The 26,553-nt window shown below is 58.4% G+C and overlaps 1 protein-coding gene across 4 annotated transcripts in view; it reads right to left on the bottom strand.

Annotated features, from left to right (window-relative positions):
• Nucleotides 1-26,553, bottom strand: part of LOC140410124 (uncharacterized) — a 187,877-nt gene that overhangs the window by 140,456 nt on the left and 20,868 nt on the right. For all 4 annotated transcript variants that reach the window (XM_072498078.1, XM_072498079.1, XM_072498081.1 and 1 more), the window contains exon 6: nt 4,090-4,212. In XM_072498078.1, coding sequence (XP_072354179.1) covers nt 4,090-4,212 — 123 coding nt within the window. The remainder of the gene's footprint in view (nt 1-4,089; nt 4,213-26,553) is intronic.

Here is a 26,553-nt window from a genome sequence, read left to right as displayed (position 1 = left end):
CGTTGAAGTGCTTGTCGAGCTTGAGGAGGACCGTGTCATATTTGGATTGGTTCTCGCCTTCCGCGAACACCAAGGAGTTGTATACATTGATGGCGTGCTGACCTGCTGACCTGCGGTAGTGAGGTGCATGGCAATCTTTGTTTCGTCCGAGGCGCCCTGTTTTTCGTTGGCTCACATGAACAGTTCGAAGCGCTGCTTGAAGAGCTTCCAATTGGTGCCCAGGTTCCCAGCGACTTGCAACGGCTGCGGTTTGTTGCGGGTGTCCATGGCTCAGGATGGCAGATTTGCCGGTAGTTATCGATTCACTCCTGGTACCATGAGGTGTTGGGTGCTCTGAGGTACAGACGAACCAACACGGTTGCGATTGGTACAACGCAGTTTTATTCCATTTAACTATTTATACATCAGATTTGGTACTCAGCACGTTGTGACGGTGTGAGTGTCTTGCTATGAGGTCCTGGCCCTGAGCCGTCTCCTGTTGGACTGCCCAGGAAGTGTCGTGTTTCTTGTCTTATACTGTGTCTGCTCTTGTCTGTGATTGGCTGTCATGTTATGTGTGCTAATTGGTCCGTTGGTCTGTCTATCATTACGTATGTGTTATGATGTATGTATGAATATCATGACATCCTCCCTTTTTTACAAGATTATGTGCCTCCGTGGTTATAAATATGAATGTGTCCTGAGTGCAGCTAAATGTGTGTGTGCATGATATTTACAGCATGTTTGAATATCATGACAATGGGGACAGTGTAGAGGGAGCTTTACTCTGTATCTAACCCCGTGCTGTACCTGTCCTGGGAGTGTTTGATGGGGACAGTGTAGAGGGAGCTTTACTCTGTATCTAACCCCGTGCTGTACCTGTCCTGGGAGTGTTTGATGGGGACAGTGTAGAGGGAGCTTTACCCTGTATCTAAATCCGTGCTGTACCTGTCCTGGGAGTGTTTGATGGGGACAGTGTAGAGGGAGCTTTACTCTGTATCTAACCCGGTGCTGTACCTGTCCTGGGAGTGTTTGATGGGGACAGTGTAGAGGGAGCTTTACTCTGTATCTAACCCCGCGCTGTACCTGCCCTGGGAGTGTTTGATGGGGACAGTGTAGAGGGAGCTTTACTCTGTATCTAACCCCGTGCTGTACCTGTCCTGGGAGTGTTTGATGGGGACAGTGTAGAGGGAGCTTTACTCTGTATCTAACCCCATGCTGTACCTGTCCTGGGAGTGTTTGATGGGGACAGTGTGGAGGGAGCTTCACTCTGTATCTAACCCTGTTCTGTACCTGTCCTGGGAATGTTTGATGGGGACAGTGTAGTGGGAACTTTACTCTGTATCTAACCCCGTGCTGTACCTGACCTGGGAGTGTTTGATGGGGACAGTGCAGAGGCAGCTTTACTCTGTATCTAACCCCATGCTGTACCTGTCCCGGGAGTGTTTGATGGGGATAGTGTAGAGGGAGCTATACTCTGTATCTAACCCCGTGCTGTACCTGTCCTGGGAGTGATTGATGGGGACAGTGTAGAGGTTGCTTTACTCTGTATCTAACCCCGTGCTGTACCTGTCCTGGGAGTGTTTGATGGGGACAGTGTAGAGGTTGCTTTACTCTGTATCTAACCCCGTGCTGTACCTGTCCTGGGAGTGTTTGATGGGGACAGTGCAGAGGGAGCTTTACTCTGTATCTAACCCCGTGCTGGACCTGTCCTGGGAGTGTTTGATGGGGACAGTGTAGAGGGAGCTTTACTCTGTATCTAACCCCGTGCTGTACCTGTCCTGGGAGTGTTTGATGGGGACAGTGTAGAGGGAGCTTTACTCTGTGTCTAACCGCGTGCTGTACCTGTCCTGGGAATGTTTGATGGGGACAGTGTAGAGGGAGCTTTACTCTGTATCTAACCCGGTGCTGTACCTGTCCTGGGAGTGTTTGATGGGGACAGTGTAGAGAGAGCTTTACTCTGTATCTAACCCCGTGCTGTATCTGTCCTGGGAGTGTTTGATGGGGACAGTGTAGAGGGAGCTTTACTCTGTATCTAACACGGTGCTATACCTGTCCTGGGAGTGTTTCATGGGGCCAGTGTAGAGGGAGCTTTACTCTGTATTTCAACCCGTGCTGTACTTGTCCTGGGAGTGTTTGATGGGGACAGTGTGGAGGGAGCTTTACTCTGTATCTAACCCCATGCTGTACCTGTCCTGGGAGTGTTTGATGGGGACAGTGTGGAGGGAGCTTCACTCTGTATCTAACCCTGTTCTGTACCTGTCCTGGGAATGTTTGATGGGGACAGTGTAGAGGGAACTTTACTCTGTATCTAACCCCGTGCTGTACCTGACCTGGGAGTGTTTGATGGGGACAGTGCAGAGGCGGCTTTACTCTGTATCTAACCCCATGCTGTACCTGTCCCGGGAGTGTTTGATGGGGATAGTGTAGAGGGAGCTTTACTCTGTATCTAACCCCGTGCTGTACCTGTCCTGGGAGTGATTGATGGGGACAGTGTAGAGGTTGCTTTACTCTGTATCTAACCCCGTGCTGTACCTGTCCTGGGAGTGTTTGATGGGGACAGTGTAGAGGTTGCTTTACTCTGTATCTAACCCCGTGCTGTACCTGTCCTGGGAGTGTTTGATGGGGACAGTGCAGAGGGAGCTTTACTCTGTATCTAACCCCGTGCTGGACCTGTCCTGGGAGTGTTTGATGGGGACAGTGTAGAGGGAGCTTTACTCTGTATCTAACCCCGTGCTGTACCTGTCCTGGGAGTGTTTGATGGGGACAGTGTAGAGGGAGCTTTACTCTGTGTCTAACCGCGTGCTGTACCTGTCCTGGGAATGTTTGATGGGGACAGTGTAGAGGGAGCTTTACTCTGTATCTAACCCGGTGCTGTACCTGTCCTGGGAGTGTTTGATGGGGACAGTGTAGAGAGAGCTTTACTCTGTATCTAACCCCGTGCTGTATCTGTCCTGGGAGTGTTTGATGGGGACAGTGTAGAGGGAGCTTTACTCTGTATCTAACACGGTGCTATACCTGTCCTGGGAGTGTTTCATGGGGCCAGTGTAGAGGGAGCTTTACTCTGTATTTGAACCCGTGCTGTACTTGTCCTGGGAGTGTTTGATGGGGACAGTGTGGAGGGAGCTTTACTCTGTATCTAACCCCGTGCCGTACATAGCCTGGGAGTGTTTGATGGGGACAGTGTAGAGGGAGCTTCACTCTGTATCTAACCCCGTGCTGTACCTGTCCTGGGAGTGTTTGATGGGGACAGTGTGGAGGGAGCTTTTCTCTGTATCTAACACCGTGCTGTACCTGTCCTGGGAGTGTTTGATGGGGACAGTGTAGAGGGAGCTTTACTCTGTATCTAACCCCGTGCTGTACCTGACCTGGGAGTGTTTGATGGGGACAGTGTGGAGGGAGCTTTACTCTGTATCTAACCCCGTGCTGTACCTGGCCTGGGAGTGTTTGATGGGGACAGTGAAGAGGGAGCTTTACTCTGTATCTAACCCCGTGCTGTACCTGTCCTGGGAGTGTTTGATGGGGACAGTGTAGAGGGAGCTTTACTCTGTATCTAACCCCGTGCTGTACCTGTCCTGGGAGTGTTTGATGGGGACAGTGTCGAGGGAGCTTTACTCTGTATCTAATCCCGTGCTGTACCTGTCCTGGGAGTGTTTGATGGGACAGTGTAGAGGGAGCTTTACTCTGTATCTAACCCCGTGCTGTACCTGTCCTGGGAGTGTTTGATGGGGACAGTGTGGAGGGAGCTTTACTCTGTATCCAACACTGTGCTGTACCTGTCCTGGGAGTGTTTGATGGGGACAGTGTAGAGGGAGCTTTACTCTGTATCTAACCCCGTGCTGTACCTGTCCTGGGAGTGTTTGATGGGGACAGTGTAGAGGGAGCTTTACTCTGTATCGAACCCCGTGCTGTACCTGTCCTGGGAGTGTTTGATGGGGACAGTGTAGAGGGAGCTTTACTCTGTACCACACCCCGTGCTGTACCTGTCCTGGGAGTGTTTGATGGGGACAGTGTAGAGGGAGCTTTACTCTGTACCTCACCCCGTGCTGTACCTGTCCTGGGAGTGTTTGATGGGAACAGTGTATTTATTATTAATAAGCGTTTGCGTACCTGATTAATTTCTGCTTTCCATGTCTGAAGTACGTCATAGAGACTGAAGGACAGGACGCCGCACAGCATCATCCCACCCAAGGTCAGCAGATAAAAAACAGGAATATAGGCGACCAGCAATTTCTGGGGGGAAAAATAAGGTTGGTGAACATTTTGTCTTTGCTTTTTGAATGTATGAACAAGAGGAGGCCCCATTCAGCCCCTTCTCCAGCCTGTTACACAGGAACAGGAGGCCCCATTCAGCCCCTTCTCCAGCCTGTTACACAGGAACAGGAGGAGGCCCCATTCAGCCCCTTCTCCAGCCTGTTACACAGGAACAGGAGGCCCCATTCAGCGCCTTCTCTAGCCTGTTACACAGGAACAGGAGGAGGCCCCATTCAGCCCCTTCTCCAGCCTGTTACACAGGAACAGGAGGCCCCATTCAGCGCCTTCTCTAGCCTGTTACACAGGAACAGGAGGAGGCCCCATTCAGCCCCTTCTCCAGCCTGTTACACAGGAACGGGAGGCCCCATTCAAGCCCCTTCTCCTGCCTGTTACACAGGAACGGGAGGAGGCCCCATTCAGCCCCTTCTCCAGCCTGTTACACAGGAACGGGAGACCCCATTCAGCCCCTTCTCCAGCCTGTTACACAGGAACAGGAGGAGGCCCCATTCAGCCCCTTCTCCAGCCTGTTACACAGGAACGGGAGGCCCCATTCAAGCCCCTTCTCCTGCCTGTTACACAGGAACGGGAGGAGGCCGCATTCAGCCCCTTCTCCAGCCTGTTACACAGGAACAGGAGGAGGCGCCATTCAGCCCCTTCTCCAGCCTGTTACACAGGAACGGGAGGCCCCATTCAGCCCCTTCTCCAGCCTGTTACACAGGAACAGGAGGAGGCCCCATTCAGCCCCTTCTCCAGCCTGTTACACAGGAACAGGAGGAGGCCCCATTCAGCCCCTTCTCCAGCCTGTTACACAGGAACAGGAGGAAGCCCCATTCAGCCCCTTCTCCAGTCTGTTACACAGGAACAGGAGGAGGCCCCATTCAGCCCCTTCTCCAGCCTGTTACACAGGAACAGGAGGCCCCATTCAGCCCCTTCTCCAGCCTGTTACACAGGAACAGGAGGAGGCCCCATTCAGCCTCTTCTCCAGCCCGTTACACAGGAACAGGAGGAGGCCCCATTCAGCCCCTTCTCCAGCCTGTTGCACAGGAACAGGAGGAGGCCCCATTCAGCCCCTTCTCCAGCCTGTTACACAGGAACAGGAGGAGGCCTCATTCAGCCCCTTCTCCAGCCCGTTACACAGGAACAGGAGGAGGCCCCAGCCAGCCCCATCTCCAGCCTGTTGCACAGCAACAGGAGGAGGCCCCATTCAGCCCCTTCTCCAGCCTGTTACACAGGAACAGGAGGCCCCATTCAGCCCCTTCTCCAGCCTGTTGCACAGGAACAGGAGGAGGCCCCATTCAAGCCCCTTCTCCTGCCTGTTACACAGGAACAGGAGGAGGCCCCATTCAGCCCCTTCTCCAGCCTGTTACACAGGAACAGGAGGAGGCCCCATTCAGCCCCTTCTCCAGCCTGTTACACAGGAACAGGAGGAGGCCCCATTCAGCCCCTTCTCCAGCCTGTTACACAGGAACAGGAGGAAGCCCCATTCAGCCCCTTCTCCAGTCTGTTACACAGGAACAGGAGGAGGCCCCATTCAGCCCCTTCTCCAGCCTGTTACACAGGAACAGGAGGCCCCATTCAGCCCCTTCTCCAGCCTGTTACACAGGAACAGGAGGAGGCCCCATTCAGCCTCTTCTCCAGCCCGTTACACAGGAACAGGAGGAGGCCCCATTCAGCCCCTTCTCCAGCCTGTTGCACAGGAACAGGAGGAGGCCCCATTCAGCCCCTTCTCCAGCCTGTTACACAGGAACAGGAGGAGGCCTCATTCAGCCCCTTCTCCAGCCCGTTACACAGGAACAGGAGGAGGCCCCAGCCAGCCCCATCTCCAGCCTGTTGCACAGCAACAGGAGGAGGCCCCATTCAGCCCCTTCTCCAGCCTGTTACACAGGAACAGGAGGCCCCATTCAGCCCCTTCTCCAGCCTGTTACACAGGAACAGGAGGCCCCATTCAGCCCCTTCTCCAGCCTGTTGCACAGGAACAGGAGGAGGCCCCATTCAGCCCCTTCTCCAGCTTGTTGACCAGGAACAGGAGGAGGCCCCATTCAGCCCCTTCTCCAGCCCGTTACACCGGAACAGGAGGGGGCCCCATTCAGCCCCTTCTCCAGCCTGTTACACAGGAAAAGGAGGCCCCATTCAAGCCCCTTCTCCAGCCTGTTACACAGGAACAGGAGTGGGCCCCATTCAGCCCCTTCTCCAGCCCGTTACACAGGAACAGGAGTGGGCCCCATTCAGCCCCTTCTCCAGCCCGTTACACAGGGACAGGAGGAGGCCCCATTCAGCCCCTTCTCCAGCCCGTTACACAGGAACAGGAGGAGGCCCCATTCAGCCCCTTCTCCAGCCCGTTACACAGGGACAGGAGGTGGCCCCATTCAGCCCCTTCTCCAGCAGGTGACACAGTAACAGGAGGAGGCCCCATTCAGCCCCTTCTCCAGCCTGTTACACAGGAACAGGAGGAGGCCCCATTCAGCCCCTTCTCCAGCGTGTTACACAGGAACGGGAGGCCCCATTCAGCGCCTTCTCCAGCCCGTTACACAGGAACAGGAGGAGACCCCATTCAGCCCCTTCTCCAGCCTGTTACACAGGAACGGGAGGCCCCATTCAAGCCCCTTCTCCTGCCTGTTACACAGGAACAGGAGGAGGCCCCATTCAGCCCCTTCTCCAGCCTGTTACACAGGAACGGGAGGCCCCATTCAAGCCCCTTCTCCTGCCTGTTACACAGGAACGGGAGGAGGCCCCATTCAGCCCCTTCTCCAGCCTGTTACACAGGAACAGGAGGAGGCGCCATTCAGCCCCTTCTCCAGCCTGTTACACAGGAACGGGAGGCCCCATTCAGCCCCTTCTCCAGCCTGTTACACAGGAACAGGAGGAGGCCCCATTCAGCCCCTTCTCCAGCCTGTTACACAGGAACAGGAGGAGGCCCCATTCAGCCCCTTCTCCAGCCTGTTACACAGGAACAGGAGGAAGCCCCATTCAGCCCCTTCTCCAGTCTGTTACACAGGAACAGGAGGAGGCCCCATTCAGCCCCTTCTCCAGCCTGTTACACAGGAACAGGAGGCCCCATTCAGCCCCTTCTCCAGCCTGTTACACAGGAACAGGAGGAGGCCCCATTCAGCCTCTTCTCCAGCCCGTTACACAGGAACAGGAGGAGGCCCCATTCAGCCCCTTCTCCAGCCTGTTGCACAGGAACAGGAGGAGGCCCCATTCAGCCCCTTCTCCAGCCTGTTACACAGGAACAGGAGGAGGCCTCATTCAGCCCCTTCTCCAGCCCGTTACACAGGAACAGGAGGAGGCCCCAGCCAGCCCCATCTCCAGCCTGTTGCACAGCAACAGGAGGAGGCCCCATTCAGCCCCTTCTCCAGCCTGTTACACAGGAACAGGAGGCCCCATTCAGCCCCTTCTCCAGCCTGTTACACAGGAACAGGAGGCCCCATTCAGCCCCTTCTCCAGCCTGTTGCACAGGAACAGGAGGAGGCCCCATTCAGCCCCTTCTCCAGCCTGTTGACCAGGAACAGGAGGAGGCCCCATTCAGCCCCTTCTCCAGCCCGTTACACCGGAACAGGAGGGGGCCCCATTCAGCCCCTTCTCCAGCCTGTTACACAGGAAAAGGAGGCCCCATTCAAGCCCCTTCTCCAGCCTGTTACACAGGAACAGGAGTGGGCCCCATTCAGCCCCTTCTCCAGCCCGTTACACAGGAACAGGAGTGGGCCCCATTCAGCCCCTTCTCCAGCCCGTTACACAGGGACAGGAGGAGGCCCCATTCAGCCCCTTCACCAGCCCGTTACACAGGGACAGGAGGAGGCCCCATTCAGCCCCTTCTCCAGCCCGTTACACAGGAACAGGAGGAGGCCCCATTCAGCCCCTTCTCCAGCCCGTTACACAGGGACAGGAGGTGGCCCCATTCAGCCCCTTCTCCAGCAGGTGACACAGTAATAGGAGGAGGCCTCATTCAGCCCCTTCTCCAGCCCGTTACACAGGGACAGGAGGAGGCCCCATTCAGCCCCTTCTCCAGCCTGTTACACAGGAATAGGAGGAGGCCCCATTCAGCCCCTTCTCCAGCTTGTTACACAGGAACAGGAGGAGGCCCCCTTCAGCCCCTTCTCCAGCCTGTTACACAGGAACAGGAGGAGGCCCCATTCAGCCCCTTCTCCAGCCCGTTACACAGGAACAGGAGGAGGCCCCATTCAGCCCCTACTCCGACCTGTTACACAGGAACGGGAGGCCCCATTCAGCCCCTTCTCCAGCCTGTTACACAGGAACAGGAGGAGGCCCCATTTAGCCCCTTCTCCAGCCTGTTACACAGGAACAGGAGGGGGCCCCATTCAGCCCCTTCTCCAGCCTGTTACACAGGAACAGGAGGAGGCCCCATTCAGCCCCTTCTCCAGCCCGTTACACAGGAACAGGAGGAGGCCCCATTCAGCCCCTACTCCGACCTGTTACACAGGAACGGGAGGCCCCATTCAGCCCCTTCTCCAGCCTGTTACACAGGAACAGGAGGAGGCCCCATTCAGCCCCTTCTCCAGCCTGTTACACAGGAACAGGAGGGGGCCCCATTCAGCCCCTTCTCCAGCCTGTTACACAGGAACAGGAGGTGGCCCCATTCAGCCCCTTCTCCAGCAGGTGACACAGTAACAGGAGGAGGCCCATTCAGCCCCTTCTCCAGCCTGTTACACAGGAACAGGAGGGGGCCCCATTCAGCCCCTTCTCCAGCCTGTTACACAGGAACAGGAGGAGGCCCCATTCAGCCCCTTCTCCAGCCTGTTACACAGGAACAGGAGGAGGCCCCATTCAGCCCCTTCTCCAGCCTGTTCCACAGGGACAGGAGGACGCCCCATTCAGCCCCTTCTCCAGCCCGTTACACAGGAACAGGAGGAGGCCCCATTCATCCCCTTCTCCAGCCCATTACACAGGAACAGGAGGAGGCCCCATTCAGCCCCTTCTCCAGCCTGTTACACAGGAACAGGAGGAGGCCCCATTCAGCCCCTTCTCCAGCCTGTTCCACAGGAACAGGAGGAGGCTCCATTCAGCCCCTTCTCCAGCCTGTTACACAGGAGCAGGAGGAGGCCCCATTCATCCCCTTCTCCAGCCCATTACACAGGAACAGGAGGAGGCCCCATTCAGCCCCTTCTCCAGCCTGTTACACAGGAACAGGAGGAAGCCCCATTCAGCCCCTTCTCCAGTCTGTTACACAGGAACAGGAGGAGGCCCCATTCAGCCCCTTCTCCAGCCTGTTACACAGGAACAGGAGGCCCCATTCAGCCCCTTCTCCAGCCTGTTACACAGGAACAGGAGGAGGCCCCATTCAGCCTCTTCTCCAGCCCGTTACACAGGAACAGGAGGAGGCCCCATTCAGCCCCTTCTCCAGCCTGTTGCACAGGAACAGGAGGAGGCCCCATTCAGCCCCTTCTCCAGCCTGTTACACAGGAACAGGAGGAGGCCTCATTCAGCCCCTTCTCCAGCCCGTTACACAGGAACAGGAGGAGGCCCCAGCCAGCCCCATCTCCAGCCTGTTGCACAGCAACAGGAGGAGGCCCCATTCAGCCCCTTCTCCAGCCTGTTACACAGGAACAGGAGGCCCCATTCAGCCCCTTCTCCAGCCTGTTACACAGGAACAGGAGGCCCCATTCAGCCCCTTCTCCAGCCTGTTGCACAGGAACAGGAGGAGGCCCCATTCAGCCCCTTCTCCAGCCTGTTGACCAGGAACAGGAGGAGGCCCCATTCAGCCCCTTCTCCAGCCCGTTACACCGGAACAGGAGGGGGCCCCATTCAGCCCCTTCTCCAGCCTGTTACACAGGAAAAGGAGGCCCCATTCAAGCCCCTTCTCCAGCCTGTTACACAGGAACAGGAGTGGGCCCCATTCAGCCCCTTCTCCAGCCCGTTACACAGGAACAGGAGTGGGCCCCATTCAGCCCCTTCTCCAGCCCGTTACACAGGGACAGGAGGAGGCCCCATTCAGCCCCTTCTCCAGCCCGTTACACAGGAACAGGAGGAGGCCCCATTCAGCCCCTTCTCCAGCCCGTTACACAGGGACAGGAGGTGGCCCCATTCAGCCCCTTCTCCAGCAGGTGACACAGTAACAGGAGGAGGCCCCATTCAGCCCCTTCTCCAGCCTGTTACACAGGAACAGGAGGAGGCCCCATTCAGCCCCTTCTCCAGCGTGTTACACAGGAACGGGAGGCCCCATTCAGCGCCTTCTCCAGCCCGTTACACAGGAACAGGAGGAGGCCCCATTCAGCCCCTTCTCCAGCCTGTTACACAGGAACGGGAGGCCCCATTCAAGCCCCTTCTCCTGCCTGTTACACAGGAACAGGAGGAGGCCCCATTCAGCCCCTTCTCCAGCCTGTTACACAGGAACGGGAGGCCCCATTCAAGCCCCTTCTCCTGCCTGTTACACAGGAACGGGAGGTGGCCCCATTCAGCCCCTTCTCCAGCCTGTTACACAGGAACAGGAGGAGGCGCCATTCAGCCCCTTCTCCAGCCTGTTACACAGGAACGGGAGGCCCCATTCAGCCCCTTCTCCAGCCTGTTACACAGGAACAGGAGGAGGCCCCATTCAGCCCCTTCTCCAGCCTGTTACACAGGAACAGGAGGAGGCCCCATTCAGCCCCTTCTCCAGCCTGTTACACAGGAACAGGAGGAAGCCCCATTCAGCCCCTTCTCCAGTCTGTTACACAGGAACAGGAGGAGGCCCCATTCAGCCCCTTCTCCAGCCTGTTACACAGGAACAGGAGGCCCCATTCAGCCCCTTCTCCAGCCTGTTACACAGGAACAGGAGGAGGCCCCATTCAGCCTCTTCTCCAGCCCGTTACACAGGAACAGGAGGAGGCCCCATTCAGCCCCTTCTCCAGCCTGTTGCACAGGAACAGGAGGAGGCCCCATTCAGCCCCTTCTCCAGCCTGTTACACAGGAACAGGAGGAGGCCTCATTCAGCCCCTTCTCCAGCCCGTTACACAGGAACAGGAGGAGGCCCCAGCCAGCCCCATCTCCAGCCTGTTGCACAGCAACAGGAGGAGGCCCCATTCAGCCCCTTCTCCAGCCTGTTACACAGGAACAGGAGGCCCCATTCAGCCCCTACTCCAGCCTGTTACACAGGAACAGGAGGCCCCATTCAGCCCCTTCTCCAGCCTGTTGCACAGGAACAGGAGGAGGCCCCATTCAGCCCCTTCTCCAGCCTGTTGACCAGGAACAGGAGGAGGCCCCATTCAGCCCCTTCTCCAGCCCGTTACACCGGAACAGGAGGGGGCCCCATTCAGCCCCTTCTCCAGCCTGTTACACAGGAAAAGGAGGCCCCATTCAAGCCCCTTCTCCAGCCTGTTACACAGGAACAGGAGTGGGCCCCATTCAGCCCCTTCTCCAGCCCGTTACACAGGAACAGGAGTGGGCCCCATTCAGCCCCTTCTCCAGCCCGTTACACAGGGACAGGAGGAGGCCCCATTCAGCCCCTTCTCCAGCCCGTTACACAGGGACAGGAGGAGGCCCCATTCAGCCCCTTCTCCAGCCCGTTACACAGGAACAGGAGGAGGCCCCATTCAGCCCCTTCTCCAGCCCGTTACACAGGGACAGGAGGTGGCCCCATTCAGCCCCTTCTCCAGCAGGTGACACAGTAATAGGAGGAGGCCTCATTCAGCCCCTTCTCCAGCCCGTTACACAGGGACAGGAGGAGGCCCCATTCAGCCCCTTCTCCAGCCTGTTACACAGGAACAGGAGGAGGCCCCATTCAGCCCCTTCTCCAGCTTGTTACACAGGAACAGGAGGAGGCCCCCTTCAGCCCCTTCTCCAGCCTGTTACACAGGAACAGGAGGAGGCCCCATTCAGCCCCTTCTCCAGCCCGTTACACAGGAACAGGAGGAGGCCCCATTCAGCCCCTACTCCGACCTGTTACACAGGAACGGGAGGCCCCATTCAGCCCCTTCTCCAGCCTGTTACACAGGAACAGGAGGAGGCCCCATTCAGCCCCTTCTCCAGCCTGTTACACAGGAACAGGAGGGGGCCCCATTCAGCCCCTTCTCCAGCCTGTTACACAGGAACAGGAGGAGGCCCCATTCAGCCCCTTCTCCAGCCCGTTACACAGGAACAGGAGGAGGCCCCATTCAGCCCCTACTCCGACCTGTTACACAGGAACGGGAGGCCCCATTCAGCCCCTTCTCCAGCCTGTTACACAGGAACAGGAGGAGGCCCCATTCAGCCCCTTCTCCAGCCTGTTACACAGGAACAGGAGGGGGCCCCATTCAGCCCCTTCTCCAGCCTGTTACACAGGAACAGGAGGTGGCCCCATTCAGCCCCTTCTCCAGCAGGTGACACAGTAACAGGAGGAGGCCCCATTCAGCCCCTTCTCCAGCCTGTTACACAGGAACAGGAGGGGGCCCCATTCAGCCCCTTCTCCAGCCTGTTACACAGGAACAGGAGGAGGCCCCATTCAGCCCCTTCTCCAGCCTGTTACACAGGAACAGGAGGAGGCCCCATTCAGCCCCTTCTCCAGCCTGTTCCACAGGGACAGGAGGAGGCCCCATTCAGCCCCTTCTCCAGCCCGTTACACAGGAACAGGAGGAGGCCCCATTCATCCCCTTCTCCAGCCCATTACACAGGAACAGGAGGAGGCCCCATTCAGCCCCTTCTCCAGCCTGTTACACAGGAACAGGAGGAGGCCCCATTCAGCCCCTTCTCCAGCCTGTTCCACAGGAACAGGAGGAGGCTCCATTCAGCCCCTTCTCCAGCCTGTTACACAGGAGCAGGAGGAGGCCCCATTCATCCCCTTCTCCAGCCCATTACACAGGAACAGGAGGAGGCCCCATTCAGCCCCTTCTCCAGCCCGTTACACCGGAACAGGAGGGGGCCCCATTCAGCCCCTTCTCCAGCCTGTTACACAGGAAAAGGAGGCCCCATTCAAGCCCCTTCTCCAGCCTGTTACACAGGAACAGGAGTGGGCCCCATTCAGCCCCTTCTCCAGCCCGTTACACAGGAACAGGAGTGGGCCCCATTCAGCCCCTTCTCCAGCCCGTTACACAGGGACAGGAGGAGGCCCCATTCAGCCCCTTCTCCAGCCCGTTACACAGGAACAGGAGGAGGCCCCATTCAGCCCCTTCTCCAGCCCGTTACACAGGGACAGGAGGTGGCCCCATTCAGCCCCTTCTCCAGCAGGTGACACAGTAACAGGAGGAGGCCCCATTCAGCCCCTTCTCCAGCCTGTTACACAGGAACAGGAGGAGGCCCCATTCAGCCCCTTCTCCAGCGTGTTACACAGGAACGGGAGGCCCCATTCAGCGCCTTCTCCAGCCCGTTACACAGGAACAGGAGGAGGCTCCATTCAGCCCCTTCTCCAGCCTGTTACACAGGAACGGGAGGCCCCATTCAAGCCCCTTCTCCTGCCTGTTACACAGGAACAGGAGGAGGCCCCATTCAGCCCCTTCTCCAGCCTGTTACACAGGAACGGGAGGCCCCATTCAAGCCCCTTCTCCTGCCTGTTACACAGGAACGGGAGGTGGCCCCATTCAGCCCCTTCTCCAGCCTGTTACACAGGAACAGGAGGAGGCGCCATTCAGCCCCTTCTCCAGCCTGTTACACAGGAACGGGAGGCCCCATTCAGCCCCTTCTCCAGCCTGTTACACAGGAACAGGAGGAGGCCCCATTCAGCCCCTTCTCCAGCCTGTTACACAGGAACAGGAGGAGGCCTCATTCAGCCCCTTCTCCAGCCCGTTACACAGGAACAGGAGGAGGCCCCAGCCAGCCCCATCTCCAGCCTGTTGCACAGCAACAGGAGGAGGCCCCATTCAGCCCCTTCTCCAGCCTGTTACACAGGAACAGGAGGCCCCATTCAGCCCCTTCTCCAGCCTGTTACACAGGAACAGGAGGCCCCATTCAGCCCCTTCTCCAGCCTGTTGCACAGGAACAGGAGGAGGCCCCATTCAGCCCCTTCTCCAGCCTGTTGACCAGGAACAGGAGGAGGCCCCATTCAGCCCCTTCTCCAGCCCGTTACACCGGAACAGGAGGGGGCCCCATTCAGCCCCTTCTCCAGCCTGTTACACAGGAAAAGGAGGCCCCATTCAAGCCCCTTCTCCAGCCTGTTACACAGGAACAGGAGTGGGCCCCATTCAGCCCCTTCTCCAGCCCGTTACACAGGAACAGGAGTGGGCCCCATTCAGCCCCTTCTCCAGCCCGTTACACAGGGACAGGAGGAGGCCCCATTCAGCCCCTTCTCCAGCCCGTTACACAGGAACAGGAGGAGGCCCCATTCAGCCCCTTCTCCAGCCCGTTACACAGGGACAGGAGGTGGCCCCATTCAGCCCCTTCTCCAGCAGGTGACACAGTAACAGGAGGAGGCCCCATTCAGCCCCTTCTCCAGCCTGTTACACAGGAACAGGAGGAGGCCCCATTCAGCCCCTTCTCCAGCGTGTTACACAGGAACGGGAGGCCCCATTCAGCGCCTTCTCCAGCCCGTTACACAGGAACAGGAGGAGGCCCCATTCAGCCCCTTCTCCAGCCTGTTACACAGGAACGGGAGGCCCCATTCAAGCCCCTTCTCCTGCCTGTTACACAGGAACAGGAGGAGGCCCCATTCAGCCCCTTCTCCAGCCTGTTACACAGGAACGGGAGGCCCCATTCAAGCCCCTTCTCCTGCCTGTTACACAGGAACGGGAGGTGGCCCCATTCAGCCCCTTCTCCAGCCTGTTACACAGGAACAGGAGGAGGCGCCATTCAGCCCCTTCTCCAGCCTGTTACACAGGAACGGGAGGCCCCATTCAGCCCCTTCTCCAGCCTGTTACACAGGAACAGGAGGAGGCCCCATTCAGCCCCTTCTCCAGCCTGTTACACAGGAACAGGAGGAGGCCCCATTCAGCCCCTTCTCCAGCCTGTTACACAGGAACAGGAGGAAGCCCCATTCAGCCCCTTCTCCAGTCTGTTACACAGGAACAGGAGGAGGCCCCATTCAGCCCCTTCTCCAGCCTGTTACACAGGAACAGGAGGCCCCATTCAGCCCCTTCTCCAGCCTGTTACACAGGAACAGGAGGAGGCCCCATTCAGCCTCTTCTCCAGCCCGTTACACAGGAACAGGAGGAGGCCCCATTCAGCCCCTTCTCCAGCCTGTTGCACAGGAACAGGAGGAGGCCCCATTCAGCCCCTTCTCCAGCCTGTTACACAGGAACAGGAGGAGGCCTCATTCAGCCCCTTCTCCAGCCCGTTACACAGGAACAGGAGGAGGCCCCAGCCAGCCCCATCTCCAGCCTGTTGCACAGCAACAGGAGGAGGCCCCATTCAGCCCCTTCTCCAGCCTGTTACACAGGAACAGGAGGCCCCATTCAGCCCCTACTCCAGCCTGTTACACAGGAACAGGAGGCCCCATTCAGCCCCTTCTCCAGCCTGTTGCACAGGAACAGGAGGAGGCCCCATTCAGCCCCTTCTCCAGCCTGTTGACCAGGAACAGGAGGAGGCCCCATTCAGCCCCTTCTCCAGCCCGTTACACCGGAACAGGAGGGGGCCCCATTCAGCCCCTTCTCCAGCCTGTTACACAGGAAAAGGAGGCCCCATTCAAGCCCCTTCTCCAGCCTGTTACACAGGAACAGGAGTGGGCCCCATTCAGCCCCTTCTCCAGCCCGTTACACAGGAACAGGAGTGGGCCCCATTCAGCCCCTTCTCCAGCCCGTTACACAGGGACAGGAGGAGGCCCCATTCAGCCCCTTCTCCAGCCCGTTACACAGGGACAGGAGGAGGCCCCATTCAGCCCCTTCTCCAGCCCGTTACACAGGAACAGGAGGAGGCCCCATTCAGCCCCTTCTCCAGCCCGTTACACAGGGACAGGAGGTGGCCCCATTCAGCCCCTTCTCCAGCAGGTGACACAGTAATAGGAGGAGGCCTCATTCAGCCCCTTCTCCAGCCCGTTACACAGGGACAGGAGGAGGCCCCATTCAGCCCCTTCTCCAGCCTGTTACACAGGAACAGGAGGAGGCCCCATTCAGCCCCTTCTCCAGCTTGTTACACAGGAACAGGAGGAGGCCCCCTTCAGCCCCTTCTCCAGCCTGTTACACAGGAACAGGAGGAGGCCCCATTCAGCCCCTTCTCCAGCCCGTTACACAGGAACAGGAGGAGGCCCCATTCAGCCCCTACTCCGACCTGTTACACAGGAACGGGAGGCCCCATTCAGCCCCTTCTCCAGCCTGTTACACAGGAACAGGAGGAGGCCCCATTCAGCCCCTTCTCCAGCCTGTTACACAGGAACAGGAGGGGGCCCCATTCAGCCCCTTCTCCAGCCTGTTACACAGGAACAGGAGGAGGCCCCATTCAGCCCCTTCTCCAGCCCGTTACACAGGAACAGGAGGAGGCCCCATTCAGCCCCTACTCCGACCTGTTACACAGGAACGGGAGGCCCCATTCAGCCCCTTCTCCAGCCTGTTACACAGGAACAGGAGGAGGCCCCATTCAGCCCCTTCTCCAGCCTGTTACACAGGAACAGGAGGGGGCCCCATTCAGCCCCTTCTCCAGCCTGTTACACAGGAACAGGAGGTGGCCCCATTCAGCCCCTTCTCCAGCAGGTGACACAGTAACAGGAGGAGGCCCCATTCAGCCCCTTCTCCAGCCTGTTACACAGGAACAGGAGGGGGCCCCATTCAGCCCCTTCTCCAGCCTGTTACACAGGAACAGGAGGAGGCCCCATTCAGCCCCTTCTCCAGCCTGTTACACAGGAACAGGAGGAGGCCCCATTCAGCCCCTTCTCCAGCCTGTTCCACAGGGACAGGAGGAGGCCCCATTCAGCCCCTTCTCCAGCCCGTTACACAGGAACAGGAGGAGGCCCCATTCATCCCCTTCTCCAGCCCATTACACAGGAACAGGAGGAGGCCCCATTCAGCCCCTTCTCCAGCCTGTTACACAGGAACAGGAGGAGGCCCCATTCAGCCCCTTCTCCAGCCTGTTCCACAGGAACAGGAGGAGGCTCCATTCAGCCCCTTCTCCAGCCTGTTACACAGGAGCAGGAGGAGGCCCCATTCATCCCCTTCTCCAGCCCATTACACAGGAACAGGAGGAGGCCCCATTCAGCCCCTTCTCCAGCCCGTTACACCGGAACAGGAGGGGGCCCCATTCAGCCCCTTCTCCAGCCTGTTACACAGGAAAAGGAGGCCCCATTCAAGCCCCTTCTCCAGCCTGTTACACAGGAACAGGAGTGGGCCCCATTCAGCCCCTTCTCCAGCCCGTTACACAGGAACAGGAGTGGGCCCCATTCAGCCCCTTCTCCAGCCCGTTACACAGGGACAGGAGGAGGCCCCATTCAGCCCCTTCTCCAGCCCGTTACACAGGAACAGGAGGAGGCCCCATTCAGCCCCTTCTCCAGCCCGTTACACAGGGACAGGAGGTGGCCCCATTCAGCCCCTTCTCCAGCAGGTGACACAGTAACAGGAGGAGGCCCCATTCAGCCCCTTCTCCAGCCTGTTACACAGGAACAGGAGGAGGCCCCATTCAGCCCCTTCTTCAGCGTGTTACACAGGAACGGGAGGCCCCATTCAGCGCCTTCTCCAGCCCGTTACACAGGAACAGGAGGAGGCCCCATTCAGCCCCTTCTCCAGCCTGTTACACAGGAACGGGAGGCCCCATTCAAGCCCCTTCTCCTGCCTGTTACACAGGAACAGGAGGAGGCCCCATTCAGCCCCTTCTCCAGCCTGTTACACAGGAACGGGAGGCCCCATTCAAGCCCCTTCTCCTGCCTGTTACACAGGAACGGGAGGTGGCCCCATTCAGCCCCTTCTCCAGCCTGTTACACAGGAACAGGAGGAGGCGCCATTCAGCCCCTTCTCCAGCCTGTTACACAGGAACGGGAGGCCCCATTCAGCCCCTTCTCCAGCCTGTTACACAGGAACAGGAGGAGGCCCCATTCAGCCCCTTCTCCAGCCTGTTACACAGGAACAGGAGGAGGCCCCATTCAGCCCCTTCTCCAGCCTGTTACACAGGAACAGGAGGAAGCCCCATTCAGCCCCTTCTCCAGTCTGTTACACAGGAACAGGAGGAGGCCCCATTCAGCCCCTTCTCCAGCCTGTTACACAGGAACAGGAGGCCCCATTCAGCCCCTTCTCCAGCCTGTTACACAGGAACAGGAGGAGGCCCCATTCAGCCTCTTCTCCAGCCCGTTACACAGGAACAGGAGGAGGCCCCATTCAGCCCCTTCTCCAGCCTGTTGCACAGGAACAGGAGGAGGCCCCATTCAGCCCCTTCTCCAGCCTGTTACACAGGAACAGGAGGAGGCCTCATTCAGCCCCTTCTCCAGCCCGTTACACAGGAACAGGAGGAGGCCCCAGCCAGCCCCATCTCCAGCCTGTTGCACAGCAACAGGAGGAGGCCCCATTCAGCCCCTTCTCCAGCCTGTTACACAGGAACAGGAGGCCCCATTCAGCCCCTACTCCAGCCTGTTACACAGGAACAGGAGGCCCCATTCAGCCCCTTCTCCAGCCTGTTGCACAGGAACAGGAGGAGGCCCCATTCAGCCCCTTCTCCAGCCTGTTGACCAGGAACAGGAGGAGGCCCCATTCAGCCCCTTCTCCAGCCCGTTACACCGGAACAGGAGGGGGCCCCATTCAGCCCCTTCTCCAGCCTGTTACACAGGAAAAGGAGGCCCCATTCAAGCCCCTTCTCCAGCCTGTTACACAGGAACAGGAGTGGGCCCCATTCAGCCCCTTCTCCAGCCCGTTACACAGGAACAGGAGTGGGCCCCATTCAGCCCCTTCTCCAGCCCGTTACACAGGGACAGGAGGAGGCCCCATTCAGCCCCTTCTCCAGCCCGTTACACAGGGACAGGAGGAGGCCCCATTCAGCCCCTTCTCCAGCCCGTTACACAGGAACAGGAGGAGGCCCCATTCAGCCCCTTCTCCAGCCCGTTACACAGGGACAGGAGGTGGCCCCATTCAGCCCCTTCTCCAGCAGGTGACACAGTAATAGGAGGAGGCCTCATTCAGCCCCTTCTCCAGCCCGTTACACAGGGACAGGAGGAGGCCCCATTCAGCCCCTTCTCCAGCCTGTTACACAGGAACAGGAGGAGGCCCCATTCAGCCCCTTCTCCAGCTTGTTACACAGGAACAGGAGGAGGCCCCCTTCAGCCCCTTCTCCAGCCTGTTACACAGGAACAGGAGGAGGCCCCATTCAGCCCCTTCTCCAGCCCGTTACACAGGAACAGGAGGAGGCCCCATTCAGCCCCTACTCCGACCTGTTACACAGGAACGGGAGGCCCCATTCAGCCCCTTCTCCAGCCTGTTACACAGGAACAGGAGGAGGCCCCATTCAGCCCCTTCTCCAGCCTGTTACACAGGAACAGGAGGAGGCCCCATTCAGCCCCTTCTCCAGCCCGTTACACAGGAACAGGAGGAGGCCCCATTCAGCCCCTACTCCGACCTGTTACACAGGAACGGGAGGCCCCATTCAGCCCCTTCTCCAGCCTGTTACACAGGAACAGGAGGAGGCCCCATTCAGCCCCTTCTCCAGCCTGTTACACAGGAACAGGAGGGGGCCCCATTCAGCCCCTTCTCCAGCCTGTTACACAGGAACAGGAGGTGGCCCCATTCAGCCCCTTCTCCAGCAGGTGACACAGTAACAGGAGGAGGCCCCATTCAGCCCCTTCTCCAGCCTGTTACACAGGAACAGGAGGGGGCCCCATTCAGCCCCTTCTCCAGCCTGTTACACAGGAACAGGAGGAGGCCCCATTCAGCCCCTTCTCCAGCCTGTTACACAGGAACAGGAGGAGGCCCCATTCAGCCCCTTCTCCAGCCTGTTCCACAGGGACAGGAGGAGGCCCCATTCAGCCCCTTCTCCAGCCCGTTACACAGGAACAGGAGGAGGCCCCATTCATCCCCTTCTCCAGCCCATTACACAGGAACAGGAGGAGGCCCCATTCAGCCCCTTCTCCAGCCTGTTACACAGGAACAGGAGGAGGCCCCATTCAGCCCCTTCTCCAGCCTGTTCCACAGGAACAGGAGGAGGCTCCATTCAGCCCCTTCTCCAGCCTGTTACACAGGAGCAGGAGGAGGCCCCATTCATCCCCTTCTCCAGCCCATTACACAGGAACAGGAGGATACCCCATTCAGCCCCTTCTCCAGCCTGTTACACAGGGACAGGAGGAAACCCCAATCAGACCTATACCGTACTGACCCTCTGACAGTGCAGCACTCCCTCAATACTGACCTTCTGACAGTGAAGCACTCCCTCAGTACTGACCCTCTAACAGGGCGGCACACCCTCAGTACTGACCCTCTGACAGTGCGGCGCTCCCTCAGTACTGACCCTCTGACAGTGCAGCACTGTCTCAGTACTGACCCTCTGACAGTGCAGCATTCTCTCAGTACTGACCCTCTGACAGTGCGACATTCCCTCAGTACTGACCCTCTGACAGTGCGGCACTCCCTCAGTACTGACCCTCTGACTGTGCAGCACTCCCTCAGTACTGACCCTCTGACTCTGCAGCACCCCCTCAGTACTGACCCTCTGACAGTGCAGCACTCCCTCAGTACTGACCCTCTGACAGTGCGGCACTCCCTCAGTACTGACCCTCTGACAGTGCAGCACTCCCTCAGTACTGACCCTCTGACAGTGCAGCACTCCCTCAGTACTGACCCTCTGACAGTGCAGCACTCCCTCAGTACTGACCCTCTGACAGTGCGGCACTCCCTCAGTACTGACCCACTGACAGTGCAGCACTCCCTCAGTACTGACCCTCTGACAGTGCGGCACTCCCTCAGTACTGACCCTCTGACAGCGCAGCACTCCCTCACTACTGTCCCTCTGACAGTGCAGCACTCCATCAGAACTGACCCTCTGACTGTGCAGCGCTCCCTCAGTACTGACCCTCTGACAGTGCAGCACTCCCTCAGTACTGACCCTCTGACAGTGCAGCACTCCCTCAGTACTGACCCTCTGACAGTGCAGCACTCCCTCAGTACTGACCCTCTGACAGTGCAGCACTCCCTCAGTACTGACCCTCTGACAGTGCAGCACTCCCTCAGTACTGACCCTCTGACAGTGCAGCACTCCCTCGGTACTGACCCTCTGACAGTGCAGCACTCCCTCAGTACTGACCCTCTGACAGTGCAGCACTCCCTCAGTACTGACCCTCTGACAGCGCAGCGCTCCCTCAGTACTGACCCTCTGACAGTGCGGCACTCCCTCAGTACTGACCCTCTGACAGTGCAGCACTCCCTCAGTACTGACCCACTGACAGTGCAGCACTCCCTCAGTACTGACCCTCTGACAGTGCGGCACTCCCTCAGTACTGACCCTCTGACAGCGCAGCACTCCCTCACTACTGTCCCTCTGACAGTGCGGCACTCCCTCAGTACTGACCCACTGACAGTGCAGCACTCCCTCAGTACTGACCCTCTGACAGTGCGGCACTCCCTCAGTACTGACCCTCTGACAGCGCAGCACTCCCTCAGTACTGACCCTCTGACAGTGCGGCACTCCCTCAGTACTGACCCTCTGACAGTGCGGCACTCCCTCACTACTGTCCCTCTGACAGTGCAGCACTCCATCAGAACTGACCCTCTGACTGTGCAGCGCTCCCTCAGTACTGACCCTCTGACAGTGCAGCACTCCCTCAGTACTGACCCTCTGACAGTGCAGCACTCCCTCAGTACTGACCCTCTGACAGTGCAGCACTCCCTCAGTACTGACCCTCTGACAGTGCAGCACTCCCTCAGTACTGACCCTCTGACAGTGCAGCACTCCCTCAGTACTGACCCTCTGACAGTGCAGCACTCCCTCGGTACTGACCCTCTGACAGTACAGCACTCCCTCAGTACTGACCCTCTGACAGTGCAGCACTCCCTCAGTACTGACCCTCTGACAGTGCAGCGCTCCCTCAGTACTGACCCTCTGACAGTGCGGCACTCCCTCAGTACTGACCCTCTGACAGTGCAGCACTCCCTCAGTACTGACCCTCTGACAGTGCAGCTTTCCCTCAGTACTGGCTCTCTGACAGTGCGGCACTCCCTCAGTACTGAACCTCTGACAGTGCAGCACTCCCTCAGTACTGACCCTCTGACAGTGCAGCACTCCCTCAGTACTGACCCTCTGACAGTGCGGCACTCCCTCAGTACTGACCCTCTGACAGTGCGGCACTCCCTCAGTACTGACCCTCTGACAGTGCGGCACTCCCTCAGTACTGACCCTCTGACAGTGCAGCACTCCCTCAGTACTGACCCTCTGACAGTGCAGCACTCCCTCAGTACTGACCCTCTGACTGTGCTGCACTCCCTCAGTACTGACCCTCTGACAGTACAGCGCTCCCTCAGTACTGACCCTCTGACAGTGCAGCACTCCCCCAGTACTGACCCTCTGGCAGTGCGGCTCTCCCTCAGTACTGACCCTCTGACAGTGCGGCACTCCCCCAGTACTGACACTCTGACAGTGCGGCACTCCCTCAGTACTGACCCTCTGACAGTGCAGCGCTCCCTCAGTACTGATCCTCTGACAGTGCAGCACTCCCTCAGTACTGACCCTCTGACAGTGCGGCACTCCCTCAGTACTGACCCTCTGACAGTGCAGCACTCCCTCAGTACTGACCCTCTGACAGTGCAGCGCTCCCTCAGTACTGATCCTCTGACAGTGCAGCACTCCCTCAGTACTGACCCTCTGACAGTGCGGCACTCCCTCAGTACTGACCCTCTGACAGTGCAGTACTCCCTCAGTACTGACCCTCTGACAGTGCTGCACTCCCTCAGTACTGACCCTCTGACAGTGCGGCACTCCCTCAGTACTGACCCTCTGACTGTGCTGCACTCCCTCAGTACTGACCCTCTGACAGTGCGGCCCTCCCTCAGTACTGACCCTCTGACAGTGCAGCGCTCCCTCAGTACTGATCCTCTGACAGTGCAGCGCTCCCCCAGTACTGACCCTCTGGCAGTGCGGCTCTCCCTCAGTACTGACACTCTGACAGTGCAGCACTCCCTCAGTACAGACCCTCTGACAGTGCAGCACTCCCTCAGTACTGACCCTCTGACAGTGCAGCATTCCCTCAGTACTGACCCTCTGACAGTGCAGCACTCCCTCAGTACTGACCCTCTGACAGTGCAGCACTCCCTCAGTACTGACCCTCTGACAGTGCAGCACTCCCTCAGTACTGACCCTCTGACAGTGCAGCACTCCCTCAGTCCTGACCCTCTGACAGTGCGGCACTTCGTCAGTACTGACCCTCTGACAGTGCGGCACTCCCTCAGTACTGACCCTTTGACGGTGCAGCACTCCCTCAGTACTGACCCTCTGACAGTGCAGCACTCCCTCAGTACTGACCCTCTGACAGTGCAGCACTCCCTCGGTACTGACCCTCTGACAGTGCAGCACTCCATCAGTACTGACCCTCTGACAGTGCAGCACTCCCTCAGTACTGACCCTCTGACAGTGCAGCGCTCCCTCAGTACTGACCCTCTGACATTGCGGCACTCCCTCAGTACTGACCCTCTGACAGTGCAGCACTCCCTCAGTACTGACCCTCTGACAGTGCAACTTTCCCTCAGTACTGGCTCTCTGACAGTGCGGCACTCCCTCAGTACTGAACCTCTGACAGTGCACCACTCCCTCAGTCCTGACACTCTGACAGTGCAGCACTCCCTCAGTACTGACCCTCTGACAGTGCAGCACTCCCTCAGTACTGACCCTCTGACAGTGCAGCACTCCCTCAGTTCTGACCCTCTGACTGTGCAGCACACCCTCAGTACTAACCCTCTGACAGTGCAGCACTCCCTCAGTACTGACCCTCTGACAGTTCAGCACTCCCTCAGTACTGACCCTCTGACAGTGCAGCACTCCCTCAGTACTGACCCTCTGACAGTGCAGCACTCCCTCAGTACTGAATCTCTGACAGTGCAGCCTCCCGCAGTACTGACCCTCTGACAGTGCAGCCCTCCCTCAGTACTGACCCTCTGCCAGTGCAGCACTCCCTCAGTACTGACCCTCTGACAGTGCAGCACTCCCTCAGTACTGACCCTCTGACAGTGCGGAACTCCCTCAGTACTGACCCACTGACAGTGCAGCACTCCCTCAGTACTGACCCTCTGACAGTGCAGCACTCCCTCAGTACTGACCCTCTGACAGTGCAGCACTCCCTCAGTACTGACCATCTGACAGTGCGGAACTCCCTCAGTACTGACCCTCTGACAGTGCGGCACTCCCTCAGTACTGACCCTCTGACAGTGCGGCACTCCCTCAGTACTGACCCTCTGACAGTGCGGCACTCCCTCAGTACTGACCCTCTGACAGTGCAGCACTCCCTCAGTACTGACCCTCTGACAGTGCGGCACTCTATCAGTACTGACCCTCTGACAGTGCGGCACTCCCTCAGTACTGACCCTCTGACAGTGCGGCTCTCCCTCAGTACTGACCCTCTGACAGTGCGGCACTCTCTCAGTCCTGACCCTCTGACAGTGCGGCACTTCCTCAGTACTGACCCTCTGACAGTGCAGCACTCCCTCAGTACTGACCCTCTGACAGTGCGGCACTCCCTCAGTACTGACCCTCTGACAGTGCAGCACTCCCTCAGTACTGACCCTCTGACAGTGCAGCACTCACTCAGTACTGACCCTCTGACAGTGCAGCACTCCCTCAGTACTGACCCTCTGACAGTGCGGCGCTCCCTCAGTACTGGCCCTCTGACCGTGCAGCACTCCCTCAGTACTGACCCTCTGACAGTGCGGCACTCCCTCAGTACTGACCCTCTGACAGTGCAGCACTCTCTCAGTACTGACCCTCTGGCAGTGCAGCACTCCCTCAGTACTGACCCTCTGACAGTACAGCACTCCCTCCGTACTGACCCTCTGACAGTGCGGCACTCCCTCAGTACTGACCCTCTGACAGTGCGGCACTCCCTCTGTACCGACCCTCTGACAGTGCAGCACTCCCTCAGTACTGACCCTCTGACAGTGCAGCACTCCCTCAGTATTGACCCTCTGACAGTGTGGCACTCCCTCAGTACTGACCCTCTGACAGTGCGGCACTCCCTCAGTACTGACCCTCTGACAGTGCGGCACTCCCTCAGTACTGACCCTCTGACAGTGCAGCACTCCCTCAGTACTGACCCTCTGACAGTGCGGCACTCCCTCAGTACTGACCCTCTGACAGTGCGGCACTCCCTCAGTATTGACCCTCTGACAGGGCGGCACTCCCTCAGTACTGACCCTCTGACAGTGCAGCACTCCCTCAGTACTGACCCTCTGACAGTGCGGCACTCCCTCAGTATTGACCCTCTGACAGGGCGGCACTCCCTCAGTACTGACCCTCTGACAGTGCAGCACTCCCTCAGTACTGACCCTCTGACAGTGCATCGCTCCCTCAGTACTGACCCTCTGACAGTGCGGCACTCCCTCAGTACTGACCCTCTGACAGTGCGGCATTCCCTCAGTATTGACCCTCTGACAGGGCGGCACTCCCTCAGTACTGACCCTCTGACAGTGCAGCACTCCCTCAGTACTGACCCTCTGACAGTGCGGCACTCCCTCAGTATTGACCCTCTGACAGGGTTGCACTCCCTCAGTACTGACCCTCTGACAGTGCAGCACTCCCTCAGTACTGACCCCCTGACAGTGCGGTGCTCCCTCAGTACTGACCCTCTGACAGTGCAGCACTCCCTCAGTACTGACCCTCTGACAGTGTGGCACTCCCTCAGTACTGACCCTCTGACAGTGCGACAATCCCTCAGTACTGACCCTCTGACAGTGCCGCACTCCCTCAGTACTGACCCTCTGACAGTGCGGCACTCCCTCAGTACTGACCCTCTGACAGTGTGGCACTCCCTCAGTACTGACCCTCTGACAGTGCGACAATCCCTCAGTACTGACCCTCTGACAGTGCGGCACTCCCTCAGTACTGACCCTCTGACAGTGCAGCACTCCCTCAGTACTGACCCTCTGACAGTGCGGCACTCCCTCAGTACTGACCCTCTGACAGTGCGGCACTCCCTCAGTACTGACCCTCTGACAGTGCAGCACTCCCTCAGTACTGACCCTCTGACAGTGCAGCACGCCCTCAGTACTGACCCTCTGACAGTGCAGCACTCCCTCAGTACTGACCCTCTGACAGTGCGGCACTCCCTCAGCACTGACCCTCTCACAGTGCAGCACTCCCTCAGTACTGACCCTCTGACAGTGCGGCACTCCCTCAGTACTGACCCTCTGACAGTGCAGCACTCCCTCAGTACTGACCCTCTGACAGTGCGGCACTCCCTCAGTCCTGACCCTCTGACAGTGCGGCACTCCCTCAGTACTGACCCTCTGACAGTGCGGCCCTCCCTCAGTACTGACCCTGTTACGGTGCAGGTTTAAGAGACTGGTGAGGCAGAGAAATGGTGAGTACAATCCTCCAAACTTCATTTCC

Source organism: Scyliorhinus torazame, chromosome 4, assembly GCF_047496885.1.
Source record: "Scyliorhinus torazame isolate Kashiwa2021f chromosome 4, sScyTor2.1, whole genome shotgun sequence".
Lineage (NCBI taxonomy): Eukaryota > Metazoa > Chordata > Chondrichthyes > Carcharhiniformes > Scyliorhinidae > Scyliorhinus > Scyliorhinus torazame.
The sequence above is the reverse complement of the archived record's forward strand: the minus strand, read 5'-3'. Positions and strand labels throughout refer to the sequence as shown.